This window comes from Crocodylus porosus, unplaced genomic scaffold, assembly GCF_001723895.1.
Source record: "Crocodylus porosus isolate Cpor-Errol unplaced genomic scaffold, CroPor_comp1, whole genome shotgun sequence".
Taxonomy (NCBI): Eukaryota; Metazoa; Chordata; order Crocodylia; family Crocodylidae; genus Crocodylus; species Crocodylus porosus.
Window position 1 is genome coordinate 84897228 of NW_017728906.1, and position 14063 is coordinate 84911290.

At 37.9% G+C, this 14063-nt stretch overlaps 1 protein-coding gene across 4 annotated transcripts in view; it reads right to left on the reverse strand.

The window, feature by feature from the left end:
• Window positions 1-14063, reverse strand: part of REV1 (REV1, DNA directed polymerase) — a 57060-nt gene that overhangs the window by 24264 nt on the left and 18733 nt on the right. The window contains exons 6-11 of one of the 4 annotated variants that reach the window (XM_019529495.1): window positions 13864-13947; window positions 11754-11870; window positions 7108-7237; window positions 5878-6006; window positions 5003-5157; window positions 918-1037 (exon numbers count right to left, since the gene is read on the reverse strand). In XM_019529495.1, coding sequence (XP_019385040.1) covers window positions 918-1037; window positions 5003-5157; window positions 5878-6006; window positions 7108-7237; window positions 11754-11870; window positions 13864-13947 — 735 coding nt within the window. Of the gene's footprint in view, window positions 1-917; window positions 1038-5002; window positions 5158-5877; window positions 6007-7107; window positions 7238-8899; window positions 9038-11753; window positions 11871-13863; window positions 13972-14063 lie in introns of those variants that run through there. The other 3 variants (XM_019529494.1, XM_019529493.1, XM_019529496.1) reach the window with 3 other exon arrangements.

A 14063-nucleotide genomic window follows, 5' to 3' on the forward strand; every position in this document is an offset into this window, starting at 1 on the left:
CCCCCCCGAGTGAGAAAGTTCATATGTGATTCCCTTGTCATTTAATGCTCCAGTAAACTTAACTAAAAAACCTTTAGTAAATAAATAATTCCCTAAAAAAAATGTACCAAATTTACCTGGTGCATCCCCAATGGCTAGATGCTTTATATAGATGTCCAACTGTAGTTTTCTTGCCACACTATTCTTTATTCACTGTTCTACTCTATTCTTTAATACCACAATTTTGCAGCAGCTCTTTTACTTTCCACCCCCATGACTACTACTACTTTTACCCTTTTGCATTTTTATCCACTCTCCATTTTTCTCTCACTGGCTGTTTCCTAACAAATAATAATCACCTATTTATCCCAGTTTCCTGTTGTTCAAATTTACTAGTCATCCCTTTGCCTGTTTTCCCCAATTAAAAAACCCCTCAACCTTGACACCAGTCATACTTCGAACAGCAACCTTTCTTTAGCAAGTCTAACTAACCAAACACTGCTAAGTGACAACTATCTGCAACTGTTTTATGCAGTGCATTCTTAACAATAACTTCTCTGTAATAAGCCAGCACACACTCTGCTTAAAAAGTTACATGCTAAACCACACAAGCGGCCTAAAATGCTAAACTGAGTTTGTCTCTGCATCCTTCAAATATGTAGCTGGCTAAATTTTTAGTAAAAAGGATGCTGCTTGTAAAGATAAAGCATAAGAGGATACCAGCAGGAGCATTCCAGATAACAGAAGTATGGACACATAACTCCAAAGCTTATCTTTCTTTTACAGCTCAGAGAACTATGAATAATGGACAACTGCATTAATATCAAATTTTGGGAATGTAATTTGACCCACCATTGAAACAATGAGCACCAATCTGTACATATATCAATGCTTATCTGAAAAATCCCAAAGAAGAATAAATCTATCATTAAATGTACCTGGAAGACTGGTGACTAGTTGACCTCTGATAAAATCATCTACTTCTTCTGGTTTTAAGTAGTATTGTCCATCTGGTTTTGCTTTACGAGTTGCCATTCTGGCCAGCAGAATATTAGAACCTGTGAAAGAAAACAAATAATTAAGGGATAGCTGTGGTGATTTTCACTATCATAAGTAGCATTTTGCAATTCAGAAGATAAGGATGAAGCAAGCATTGACAAATGTAAACAAATTCTAATCTCATTCCCTGTTTTGTTCATTGCTTCTTCACTCCCTGTTTCTGATGTGTGAACTGGCAGGGTTTGGGGTGAGAGTTAGGCCTTTTCTAAAAATAACCTCTGCTCACCACACTTAAAAAACAAAACAAAACCCAACCCTGGTTTCCCTAGGAGTATATTAGTCTTCAATATTATTCTACATGCACAGAGAAGTAGATTAATTTCAAATAGCAGAAATTATTTTAAAAATGTAAAAATCATAATCATAAATATCATTAAAAATCATAATATCTCAGTATTATGTCATTCAAAAAACAAAAAGAGATGATGTACTTTATGCAAAGGAGGCTAAATTGTCAATTTTATTAAAAATGAAGTATTTGATTTAAATTATACTTGAGCCTTCTTATATGCCAAGAAGAAATTCCAGTAATTTAATCATAAAACCAGAATCCAGACACTAGGCACATATTCAGTATTCCCCCCCACTTTTTTCCTGCTTTTCTGCTTCATGCCTAGCTAAGCCGGGGCAGGAAAAATGTGGCCCGCCAAATGATTTTACCTAGCCCGCTGCTGCTTCTCTGAGAACTATATCCATGCCTCTCACCCTTCTCTCTTCCCCATGCCAGCCAGCTGCTGCAGCAGCAGCCACTCCCCTCCCTGGGCCACCTGCCCAGTCCCACCCTCTATGCCCCAGTGTAAGCTCCAAGGCAGCAGGTACTGAGTTCCTGGCCAGGCTCCTACCCAGAGAGGCTGGGTATGTGTTGCTCCAACCCTGTGCTTGTTAAGTTGAAGCTCAGATAAGGTTCTCCCTACTGGCAGGAGAGTGGGGTGCAGGGGGAAGAGGCCCAGAAGCTGCAGGTTATCCAGGATTTGCTGGGCCGGGGCCTAAAAGGAGTAATGGCACTGGTCCTGCGTTATGTTCCCAGGTGCTGACCCAGCTTGCAACAGCTCACATAACTTCCTGAAGTGGCCTTCTGGCCCAAATAATTTCCCACACCTGAGCTAACCTATAACTCCAAAATGATGTCCTGACACCATTACCACCAGAACTCCTTGCTTTAGAATAAAACAAAATTATGAAAGGTCTGATAAATCACATCATCTACAGTATAATGTGCCCATCTTTATCCCCCAGGGAAATACTATTTCATATTTCTGGACAACAATGGTGGCAATACACCGTTTCATGGGCACCAATACAACTGAAACATTCTATTTATGAAACAAAACAAGGGTTCCCATGTTCAATATTTCTTCTGACTGATGGCTCATATTCTCCCTGACAATGCGGTCATTCCCATCCTTCTAGCTGAGGGGTTGGCAACCCCTGGCACACGTGCCAGCATGCCATGGCCAGCCCTGGCTCTAGGTAGCTGCTGCCAGTGATGGAACCCAGGCTGCTCCCAGCAGGGCTTCCAGTGTCCCAGCTGCCTGCTGGGAGCAGCCCAGGGTCCTGGCTGGTAGCAGCTACCCAGAGTTGGGCCAAGCTGGCTGCAGCCGGGAGGCTGCAAACAGCTGCACCGGACTCCGGAGCCCTGAAATCAGCTGTACTGGCACATGCACAAGCGCCTTGGAGCAGGCAGTGAGGGAGGGGGTTGAGGCAATGCAACCCTGGTCTCTCCCCTGCTTCCGGCACAGAGCTGGTAACTGGGCTCCAGAGCCTGGCACAGCTGTTTGTAGTCAGCCGGAGCTTTGAGTAGCTGCAGCAAGCAGCTGCACTGGGCTCCAGAGCTCCAGCATCAGCTCTGGGCTGGCGGCGACTGCACGCACACCTCAGGGCAGACAGCAGGGCAATGCAGCTGCAGCTGCCCAGAGCCCAGGCTGGCTACAAACAGCTGCGCTGGGCTCCAGAGCCCAGTCACCAGATGTGCTGGGAGCAGGGGAGAGACTGGGGTTGTATTGCCTCAGGCTCCTCCCCCACTGCCCACTCCAAGGCACATGTGCATGTGCCACTACAGAGCTGATGCCAGGGCTCTGGAGCCCAGTGCAGCTGTTTGCAGCCTCCCAGCTGCAGTTGGCCCCAGCTCTGGGTAGCTGCTGCCAGCCGGGAGCTTGGGCTGCTCCCGGCAGGCAGCTGGGATGCTGCAAGCCCTGCTGGGAGCAACCTGGGCTCCAGCAGCTGCCCAGAGCCAGGGTTGCTGCTGACAGCCACAGAGCCCAGGCTGGGGGGCAGCAGGGCAAGGGACACAAGCAGGACATCCTGCCATGTACCCCCTGCCGTCATGTTGTTTTTCTGGCATGCTGGCATTCCGGCACCTTCAAGGTAGGCATTCTGGCGTTTTTCAGCACTCCAACCAAAAAATGCTGCCTACCCTGCTCTAGCTTATGTAACTATATGGCCAACCTTGCGAGTCAGTGACTTTTTTAATGCACCATCTGTTATAGCTTCCCAATAAAGTACTCAGTACTTCTCAGAATCATGACCAAGGTCTTGTCAATACATTTTTAATTGGTTTAGTTTGGCCAGTGGAAACCCCTGAATTTAAACTATACCTATTTTACTGCCTGAAGTTGAACCAAAAAAGGCATGTAAGAAACAAGAGCGTCTAATCACGATAGTTTGCAGTGGTTTAACTATATCAGTTTATTCACATCTGAGGTTATTTTAGTACATGTAAACAAGGCTTAAATCCTCAGGAAAGGGCATACAAGGAAGTTACTGTGAGGTCAATGCTGTGTAGTAAATCCTCAATACCCTGGGCTCTCTACTGCCTCCTTACAGCAGCTTACCACTCAATGGAAGAGAGGAAAGAATAAGCCCACATGCAACTGCCATCAAGAAGCTGCTATACTCTAAACCCACAATACCCGTTACGTTTGGTAATTTGTTCATGCACTCTTACCCTTACTCAAAGTCACACAAAAATGTCTGGCAAAGCAAGGAACTGTATCCCAGGTTTCTCCCCTCATATATATGTTAGTGCCCTTACCATGGGACCACTTTTCTTCTTTTCTAATTATTTCATTCTGCTTCCTTATAACATACCAGTGTGAATTTTACAAAGCCACTAATCACAAAATTTGTAAGTTTTCACTTGGAGTACCTGAATGTATTTATTTTTAGAACAAATATTTGATAGGAAGAATTTTGGTTTTCTATAAGTAATATAAAAACAAATCTGTATAAATAGCTACCCAAATATGAAAAGATATGTTTAAAGAAAGCATAAGCATTTTAAATAAGGTTATAAACAGTTCAAATGTCTCAAGGCAAAGTGTGACACGAACAGGAATCTGGGGAGTTATAGTTAAGTTAATAACAGTAATGTATCCCCTAAGAGATAACAAAAGAGGACTACCTCCAAAGACTTAGAACAATGGATTTCAACCTGAATCACAAGTGGATTTTAAGTGTCAGAGTATTTATTCCCAGATTACTCATTACTACAAAGCAATTATGAACAAAGAGAAAAGAGAGAAGGAAAAGTGCTAGGAGAGAGAAAAAGGAAGTGCCAAGATCTTTTTAAAGATATGAAACTATATACTATACCTCCCTTTCAAACATATAGCCTTTGCTTCTTGTCAATAACTATGCGATAGAAACTGCATGAACACTACCCTTTTTCATTTTTCAACTTACTCAAAGTGATATAGTAATACAATATAAAATGAATAAAAATATCCTAGAAATGAAATAATACCACATATTCTATAATACAGGAAAAGGTGGGAGCAAAACCCACAGGTAGGTTGCTTAAAGCTTTCCACTATGAAGGATTCTTGAAACTTTTAATATTAATGCATTCCAATGGTAATAGTTCACTTATATCATAAAAGCTTATGTTGTAGCAGTCTTATATAGTTTTGATATACTCAAGGATGGCAAGTGACATTTGTAAGCAAATATCAAATGAAGTACTAACCCATCCCAACAGAGGCAGCACATTTAGTCTGGGCTTTGATTTCGGTGCGGATAGTATTTGCAAGTTCATCGGGAGTCAGTCTGGTCTCTGTAAGGATTTCAGTGATATCTACTAGTGCTTCATCACAACTGACTGCTTCGATGTTATGAGTATAGCTATCAACACAAAGTAAAGGAGGTGAAACAGCAGCAACAGCTCACCATCTGTTAAAACAAATACGTAGCAAGTAAAGTCTTCCCTTTGTGGTAGCATCTCCCTGATTATTTATTCTCAACCTCACATAAGGTATATGTTTAAAAGTAATATGCCAAGTCACAGTAATGCTACCTTTTAGAACTAGCTTCAATACAGATCATGGTTTTTGAAGAATAGTTGGAGAAGAAAATTTAAATATATTTTCACTGAAAGAGAACTGCCCAGATTTTTGAAGTGCAGATTAATACAAAAAAATAAATTTTAATGGAAATTAGTCCAAAAATTCAGTTCTTGAAATGTTTTATTTAAACAATATTAGTATCTTGGAAGGGAAGCACCTTCTATACTTATTAACTAAAGCCAGATTCTTCTCCAATTGAAGTCAGTGAAAACTCTGACACTGACTTCTACAGGACTCATGTCAATTGTTTTGTAGGATTTGGCTTTAAGATATCGAGCCATGCAGCTCAGAATACAGTGACTGTCTTAGGTTATTTGGTCAACATAAAAAGTTGTACAGAAGATCTAAGATGGGAATGATTTTGAAGGGTAAAAAGGGGAAAACAGGCTTATGAAGATGAAAATACTGAATCAAATATAGACATCCAGGAAAATGGCAAATGTAAACATGCCTGATGATCTCTATGAAAATAATTATCTGAACAATCAATTTACTTTACCTTGCTAGCATTTCATACAATGTCCGTGCAACTTCTTTGTATGCATTAAAATCGTATGGAACTGCTTGAAGATTTGGACACAGCTTTTTTGCCTGGCCAAAAAACATTCCATTCTTTATACCAGCTTGTCTAAAAGCAAATTAAAAAAATAAAAATTCAATGAATTACATAGAACTTGCTTCTGCACAGATCCAAAATATAACATACTTGCAAGATAAATCATTAGAACTTTTCCATTCTGTGATCAGGTAAGCATTAATGTACATGAGTTAATTCCATCTGGTTACAGTTTAATTTATGAGAAAGTGACCTGCAAATATAATTGTAAGATTGTGCAAGTCAAACATGCATTTGGATGATAATATAGTTGATGTATACATTTTATACTCTGAATACCCAAGTAAGAGATGCAATTATTAGGAAGTCTTGAAAGTTCCCGGACAACACACATTATGTCCTGAACATTTACTACCGTTTAAACCAGTCTTTTAAAACCAAAAAAACAACTCATCTCCCGTTTCAAATGACAGCAAAACACATACCATATGCCTAGCTATACAGTTTTGCTTGAGCACGAAGAAATGTTTATACTAGTATAATATAATGCAGATTATATTATTATAATGGCACAACTTCATAAAAATACATAGCAGAATATAAAATAAATTTAAGATGCAAAAGCAAAACTTAATGGAAAAAAAGGTTTTCTGAACAAGTTTTGAAGTAAGTAGTTAACTCAGGGATGTTATCTGCAGTAGAAATCATTATTTGTGCCTTTAAGACTTTATTTAAAACAAGCTACTGTTAGCACTTAGCTGTCCCTTTTAAATGTATTCAGGGGATCTAGTCCATACATTATGCAAGGATGTACTATTAGAGTTAGTGACTACGAGGATTAAAGGCCTTAAATTTTGCTTCACTGGATCCAGAATTTCCAGCAATACCAAGCACTTGTTTGGTATTCAGAGAAAAAAAAATTAACCTTATAAAAATCAACCACAGCACTGTAGAGCACTTAGAATTTTCTTTAGTGCTCTTGGTCCAACTGAAGTATTGATTAATTTGTTAATATTAAAAAAAAAAACACTCAAAAACCTAAAAGTAACCATTTCCCCCATTTTAGGTCAGCACTTAATGTTTAAGTTCTGAAACAGATTTATATTTTAGTAAATCAAATAGAGATTGATGAGAAAAGTAAGTAGATATTACATTACACTCATTCCCACCTACCTGGCTTCATAACTACAAGATGCAATTTCAGCCATTGACAAACCAGAGAGATCTGAGTCAGCTCCATTCATCTGTGCAGAATCTTGATGGCCCCAGGTTGAGTCCAGTTTATCAGGAACTCTATTTTCTGCTTGAAAAATAATAGTTTATATTGTTTCTATATTATTGTCTTAATGTTTTGAAAGAAGCATATGAACAAAATAAGCATAATAAATTATAATATGCTTTTACCATAGTTTCTAAACTAATGAGTAGGCTCTTCACAATAATTTGCATCCTTGTGATTATGTCAACCAAAAACAAGCAAGAAACACACTCACCCATACATGAACACACCATTAAGGGGTAAGATTTAGGGAGGATCTAAGGAGTGAATTATTGCACTATTGAGAAATAATCATACTTTTTCCACAATATTACCAATCATCCTTCAGAATTCTGTCAAATCATACTCTCGATGAGACAGATTTCAACTAGCTATCAAGGTGGTAAAAATGATTCAGAATCCTCAAGTGTTTTAGTTTTAAAGCTACAACCATGTCATATAAACAAAATTTTACTAATATTTCCGTCCTTCAAAAATACTAGTACAGGAATATAGAGTTTCAACTTAAAACAGCCATTCTAAAATGTAACTTATTTTTAACCTCACATTTACAACTCTAATTTCTAGTAATTACTTAATTTAGACAACTAAAAGAAGGGTTTAAGCATCAGATAAAAGACCAAGAACGCTTTCAAGTTTAGGATAAGTTAAAAAATAAGCTTACTAGAGATTAACATCCACAGCTAGCAACTTCACTAACACTTAATTGACAAAAGTTTCAATTACCAACCTCCAATGACTCCCCTATTACGGTTTGAAAGAACTTTTTTATAGTATATCACCACAAATTTATGCTGGGCCAAAATGAAACAACTACAAATATTCTAATCTCAAACTACTAGCAAAAGGATCATACAGCTCTTTAGTTAATTGTTTGAAACTCCTTTGAACAAACTAATGTGAAGCGATTTAAAGCATCATTGAAGCCAATTGAGTACCAGACACTTGTACAGAAAAGCTTGATACAGCATACTTGCATCAAGTAAAAACATTCTCTCCCCTACTCTGTTTGGGTTCTAATACTCTGACATCACTATGAAATCCTTACATCTTTATATATACCCATGGGTTCTCAAATGTGTATCAGCCAGAAAAATTGGCTGGATGCAACCACCCCAATCAAGTTGGCTGGATGCAACCACCCCAATCAAGTAGTGAACTATCAAGAAAAGTTAGTTTAAAGGAAGGGTAAAACATACAAGTTAGGTTTAGTTTTCAGTATTGCAGTCTATTTTATACAATACAATAATGTAATAAAAATAAGTAATACTTCCATCTTGCCACACAACCTAGTAATGCTACATACTACCAACAAACTGAGAATTTGCATGTGAAAGAAAAGTATGGCGGTATGAGCATACAAAAGTAGTTATCAGGCCAAAGAATGTGTGTTGTAATGAGTAAGCAGGGGTAGAACCTGGCTTATGTGAACAGCTGTCCTTCTATGAAGCTTCTGCTAATTCATTTATCTTTTTATTTCCTAAGTATTAATACTGAGCATGTAAATATTGAGTCTGATTTGCTCAACAAGTTACCTAAGATACCTGAAGCTGCAAACCAGAGCAAAAATAAAATAAAATAAAATAAAAGCCCCAAATAAAGGTCAGAATGACAAGAATTGTGCCTTCCTGTGCCCTGGCCTGATATGCTGTTTTCATCTTGTCTATCTTCACTGGACTTGCCGACCTTTTCCACAGCGCAGCAGAGCAGATCCCCCCATGAGCTGATGAAGTCACTTCATGTGAAATTCAGGGCAATGCAGAAGAATACATTGTCCTCAATGGAAGGCAAGGTAGAGAACCTCTCATCAAAAGCTGGGAAACTAGACAGGCACATGGTGAATGTGGAGCAACGGATGGAGAAATCAGAGGCCAGGACCCAAGTCTGTGAAAAAGAAATCGCTGAGAATAAATCTGTGACTAATGATGGTTAAAAAACTGCTGCTCAAAGAATGAAAAAAATGGGAAATATTGGGGTTGAGGGACAAAAAAAGAATAAAAATCATCCACATCTTGGACATCGTTGTAGGGACAGAGACCCCAACCTAGGAATTTTGTGCATATACTAATCCATTAACTTGTGAATATGAATGTTAAAGAAGATACCTATGCAGAGAGGTAATTTCTACCACTCAGGAAGTGCATCTCCAATTTGGAGATACAGGTTGAGAATGATAGCAAAATTTAAAAATAAGTTATACAGTTTTGGATGAATCCAAAAAAAGAAAAAGGAAGCATTACATAAAAGATCCAAGATTCTATTGTTTCTAGTACTGAATTTGTTTAGCAATGTAGACTAAAACGCAGGAACCAGTATCACTGAAGAAGCAATATGCAAAAAAGAAAGTAGTTGAAGCAGTAGAATTCAGTATCTGGCAAAACTAGGTGATTCACAGGTATTTTTTTTCTCTAAATTTGGAACATTATTTCCAATGAAAGTAAGTCCCGGAAAAGTCAAGATCAGAAAACAGCTCAGAAAGCATGAAGCAACAATTCAAACAAATGAAGTGTTCAATGCTGGAGCAGGGTTATAAAAAATGTGGGGAGGTTAAAAGAACAGTGGGACCACAACTTTCTCATTTACACAAAAATGTGTGTAATGCAGTCCAGGGATATGCAACAGCACACTATTTGGCTTTTTGTGCTTGTAAAACAGACATTTGTTTCATGTCGGTCTATGTGCCTGCTGAACCATATGTATGTGTGGCCCATAACAGTTTATGCTGTGAAGTGCTCCATGTATGTTTTTTTAAGATTTGCAATGTTAGAATTGCCTAAACAAATTCCAATACCACCTTTTCATTTAGTAGTATAAAGTCATGGCCAACCATGTCTTTTTCTACCTGAAAAAGATGACAACCTATGTTTTTATGAGAAGCCAAGCAGAAAATAGTCGTCTCTCTTGATATTTGTTGATAAGTGTCATACATCAAGCCAAAATTAATAAGAGACTTAAAAATGTAATGAACCTTTAACTAGAGAGAGAGAGATGCTCAAGAGAGAATTAGGAAAATAAATCCTTTTGCCAAAACTATAGGTTGTACATTCAGATTGCGTATCAAGAAAGAAAGAGCTGCCTGCCTATAGACCAGCCAGTGAGGATGGATGCAAAGTTAAAGGACTGAGCATGTGGACTTTCAGAAAAATCTGTCACAATAGGGAGCACTGAGTTTGTAACACAGTGAACCTAATGCACAAATTCAACAATCTCTCTTGTTATTTTCAGTACTCTGAGAATACAATGGGTCTCTCATAGAATATGTTCTTCTCAGCAACACTACCTGGATTTTATCTAACCAGCTGACTCTCCAAAATATCTCTAAATTGTAATGTCGTAACAGCCTAAAAAATATTAGTGACTATTTGAAACTGCTCTATTAAATAGTGTTCACACACTATAGTACAAAAAACCTGAATTCCACATAAACAGTATCTGCCATTATATATTAGTCTTAGACACAGCACTATGAATCAAGTAGAACTTAAGTTTTGAATGTCCTGAAAGGACTGAAAGATTCCCAAAAAAGCAGGAAAGACAATAGATTCCGTAACTTTTACATTCTTCCCCCAGACTGCTAGACTACAGCAAAAGGACACAGGCATCTATTACTGTAGAGCTCTATTTTACACACTCTACATAGTTTATTAGGCTCTTACTGTTAACACCCCAGTAACAATGCAACTGTGGAAGAACTATTCTACCTCATACTCAAGAAAACTGCTGTGGTATAAACTAAAAGCAGAACTACTTTTTCCTCCTGTTACAAGTTAATAAATATGAAATAAGTTGCCCATATCAAGCAAGTTACTTTTTCACACTAAACACTTTTCAGGCAGTGTAACACAATTTTAATGACCGTTTTATAGTCATTCTTTTTGTTTACTCAAATATACTGCTATTTCAGAAAATAAAATCTTTCTGCTGTACTGCAGGAACATAAGAAATTCTCTATAAACAATAACAGATCCCCTGCTTCTGGGCAGACAAATCTCAATACTGAGGGGACAGAACTTGCTAAAGTCCTCAGGAAATTTCCAGCAATCAAAATTGTAAGGTAACTCACATTACCTACACAGACATATTGCTCAATTTATTTTTTTAAACCAATGACTCTCTCATTGGTAGCCTACTACTGTTTCTATACTTCTTTTAGACATGAGTAATTTTAGCAGCATTTACTTGTCATATTTTGTGCTGGTTCTTGGGTAATATATAGCTACTCAGGTGCACGATAGCACAAAAGGTCTTTATTTTATTTTTCAATCAAGAAATACACATTCATTGTAGCAATACACTTCATAATTTCATCTCCAATAAAGAGGTAAACAACACTGTTTAAAAAAATACACCCTACACCCACAACAACCCACAACAAAAAGTAACAGAATGATGGCTAACTATTGTAGGAGCAATTTACTCTATATATTACACTAACTGACAGAAACCATTGTCAAAAAATGGCCTTTCACCAGGAAGGAATATCAACTACCTTTTTGGTGGTAGTACTGTAGTTTTAAGAAATCAGATTTGTTATTTGTACCTGTTTTGCCATTCAGTATCTTGTTCTGGTAATATTGCCATTCCAGCTGTGGGTTTGCACCAGGACGCAGTGATGCCCTTCCTGCACCTCTGTTACTTGTAACAGCCACTGGTTTTCCTGTGGAAAAGTATTTAAACTAATTGAGAAATCGACAAGTGTTCAATTTTATTAAATTAGAGCACACCAAGGCAAACAGTGCTAAAGACTCAGTGTTTAATATTTTACATTCCTTTTAGGTTTATGCAATCTTCCACCATTAACGAAAAAGCAGCCAAGAAAGTGACATGCAAGAGTAACATTTTAATTTAATTTGTTAAATAACTGTAATCAAAAAGGAAAAACAAAATGCTGAGGAAACTGTTAAAAAAAATAAATGATCAGCTACAGTTGCTTAAATACATACAAGTTTGACAGCTTAACTAAAATTCTGATATTCCACCAATTTAAACCATTGCTCCTCATATATTTTATGGAAGTTGAGCATGTCTATTATTTAAGTACACTAAACAAGTGTAAGGCAATGAGAAACACACATAGGCAGAGCTGCATTAATTTTATTAATTTGATGTAATTTAGGATTGGATGCTGCAACAGTGCAAGTGAATGCTGAGACCAGACTAAACCTTTGATCAGTGTAATCACCTCTGACACTTTCCATTCTTGCTGTTAGACTGATTTTTAAAATGCTTCAGAATAAATAGTTCAGACACTTCCATTAACAAACACAGAGGACAGGCAGTTTTGAAAATGTTAAAAATCCAGTTTCTTTAGAAGACTCTCCATGCTTTGGAACAGATTAGAAATGTTGCATAGGACAAGCCACAGACATTCAAAAAGCCCAAGGTGGAATTGGTCAAAGTTACATAGTTTTCTGTAAGCAGCGCAATTTAGATTCATAGCAAACAGAACACACGTTGTCCCTTTGGGTGGGGGGGCAAATCTTACCAGGTTCTGCCATTTTTAAACCAGTCTGTGTACACTGAATGTCTGTTCCATTAGAGGTATAGACTGGTTTTCTCTGCTGAGCTTCTGTTCTGTTACAGGTATAGATGGGTTTCTCATTATGTATACTGTTAAAGTGTAATGTCTGTACCTGGCTTAAGTGTTTGTGACGTACTAATTTATCCTTAAGAAAATAGACATAAAGACTTGAAAGCCTCAAAACTCACTACGTGCACTGCAAAACTTGCTGAATATCTATACCAAGCATACCAAGTAGCTCCACTGACCCTTTAACATGTCATCACAAGTACAGAGCTCTCTACATGCCACATGCACAGAGCACATTCCCCAATCTCACAGCATATCTTATGTTGTAAGCACAGATCAAGAGCTCACACAGTCCATGAGCACAGTATCACAATATATTTGACTGAAAGGAAGATGCACTGGACTAGAAAGTTGACGGTCTTTACAGTGAAGGGCAAGGATACGAGGCCTTGCTTTTAGGAGACATTCCCCCCACTTTACAAATGGGTAAAAGAAACATAACTTTTGCTGCAGCCAAAAACAGACTGTACACTCTATGACAGTTCCAAGAGTAATATAACCACACTGTTTTTCCAGAGCGACTCAGCCCAAGCTATACAAGCTGTGGTGTCTGCAACCAATTAAATCACTCCTCACCTGCACAAAGATTAAACAATTCCCAAAATGCTTGTGTTTTCCAGCAAATGTTTATATAAGATACTGATAACTGTCTACTGTACCAGAATTAAGGTTGCTGATGAATACTAATAAAGGGCTAGTCACTACCAATGCTTCTAAGCTGTGCTTAGGTAAAGCCAAGACCTCACTTGGTTGTTTTGGAGTGAGCGAGACTATCCAGTCTTCAGCTTCTCACTTTACCAGGCTGCTGAGACTGGAGAGACACCATTTGATTCTATATTCTTACACTGGACTTAAACACTGGAAGTGAGATAGCAAGGAAAACTTGACTGCAGGACACTGAGAAATAAGAACTGGCGATATGAGAGTAATGCTCCTAACAGGCTAAGTTACTAGAAGCAGACACTTACAAAATTTTACTTGTTAGCTAGCATATTTTCATGTTTTGAACATGCGACTGGTGACATTAAAAGAAGAAAAAAGAAAAACAAAGTATACTGACCTTTGAGATCTGGCCTATTTCGGATACCCACGGATACAAAGAAGCAATCCATATCCACGTGCATTATACAGCTCTGTGGCTTGGCTGAATTCAAGACAGACACATTACCTAGTATGAAGACATATTAATAGAAAACTTGATCCCTAAAATTTACATATTTTACAGCATTCATATGAGTCAAAGACTGATAGTAAAATGTT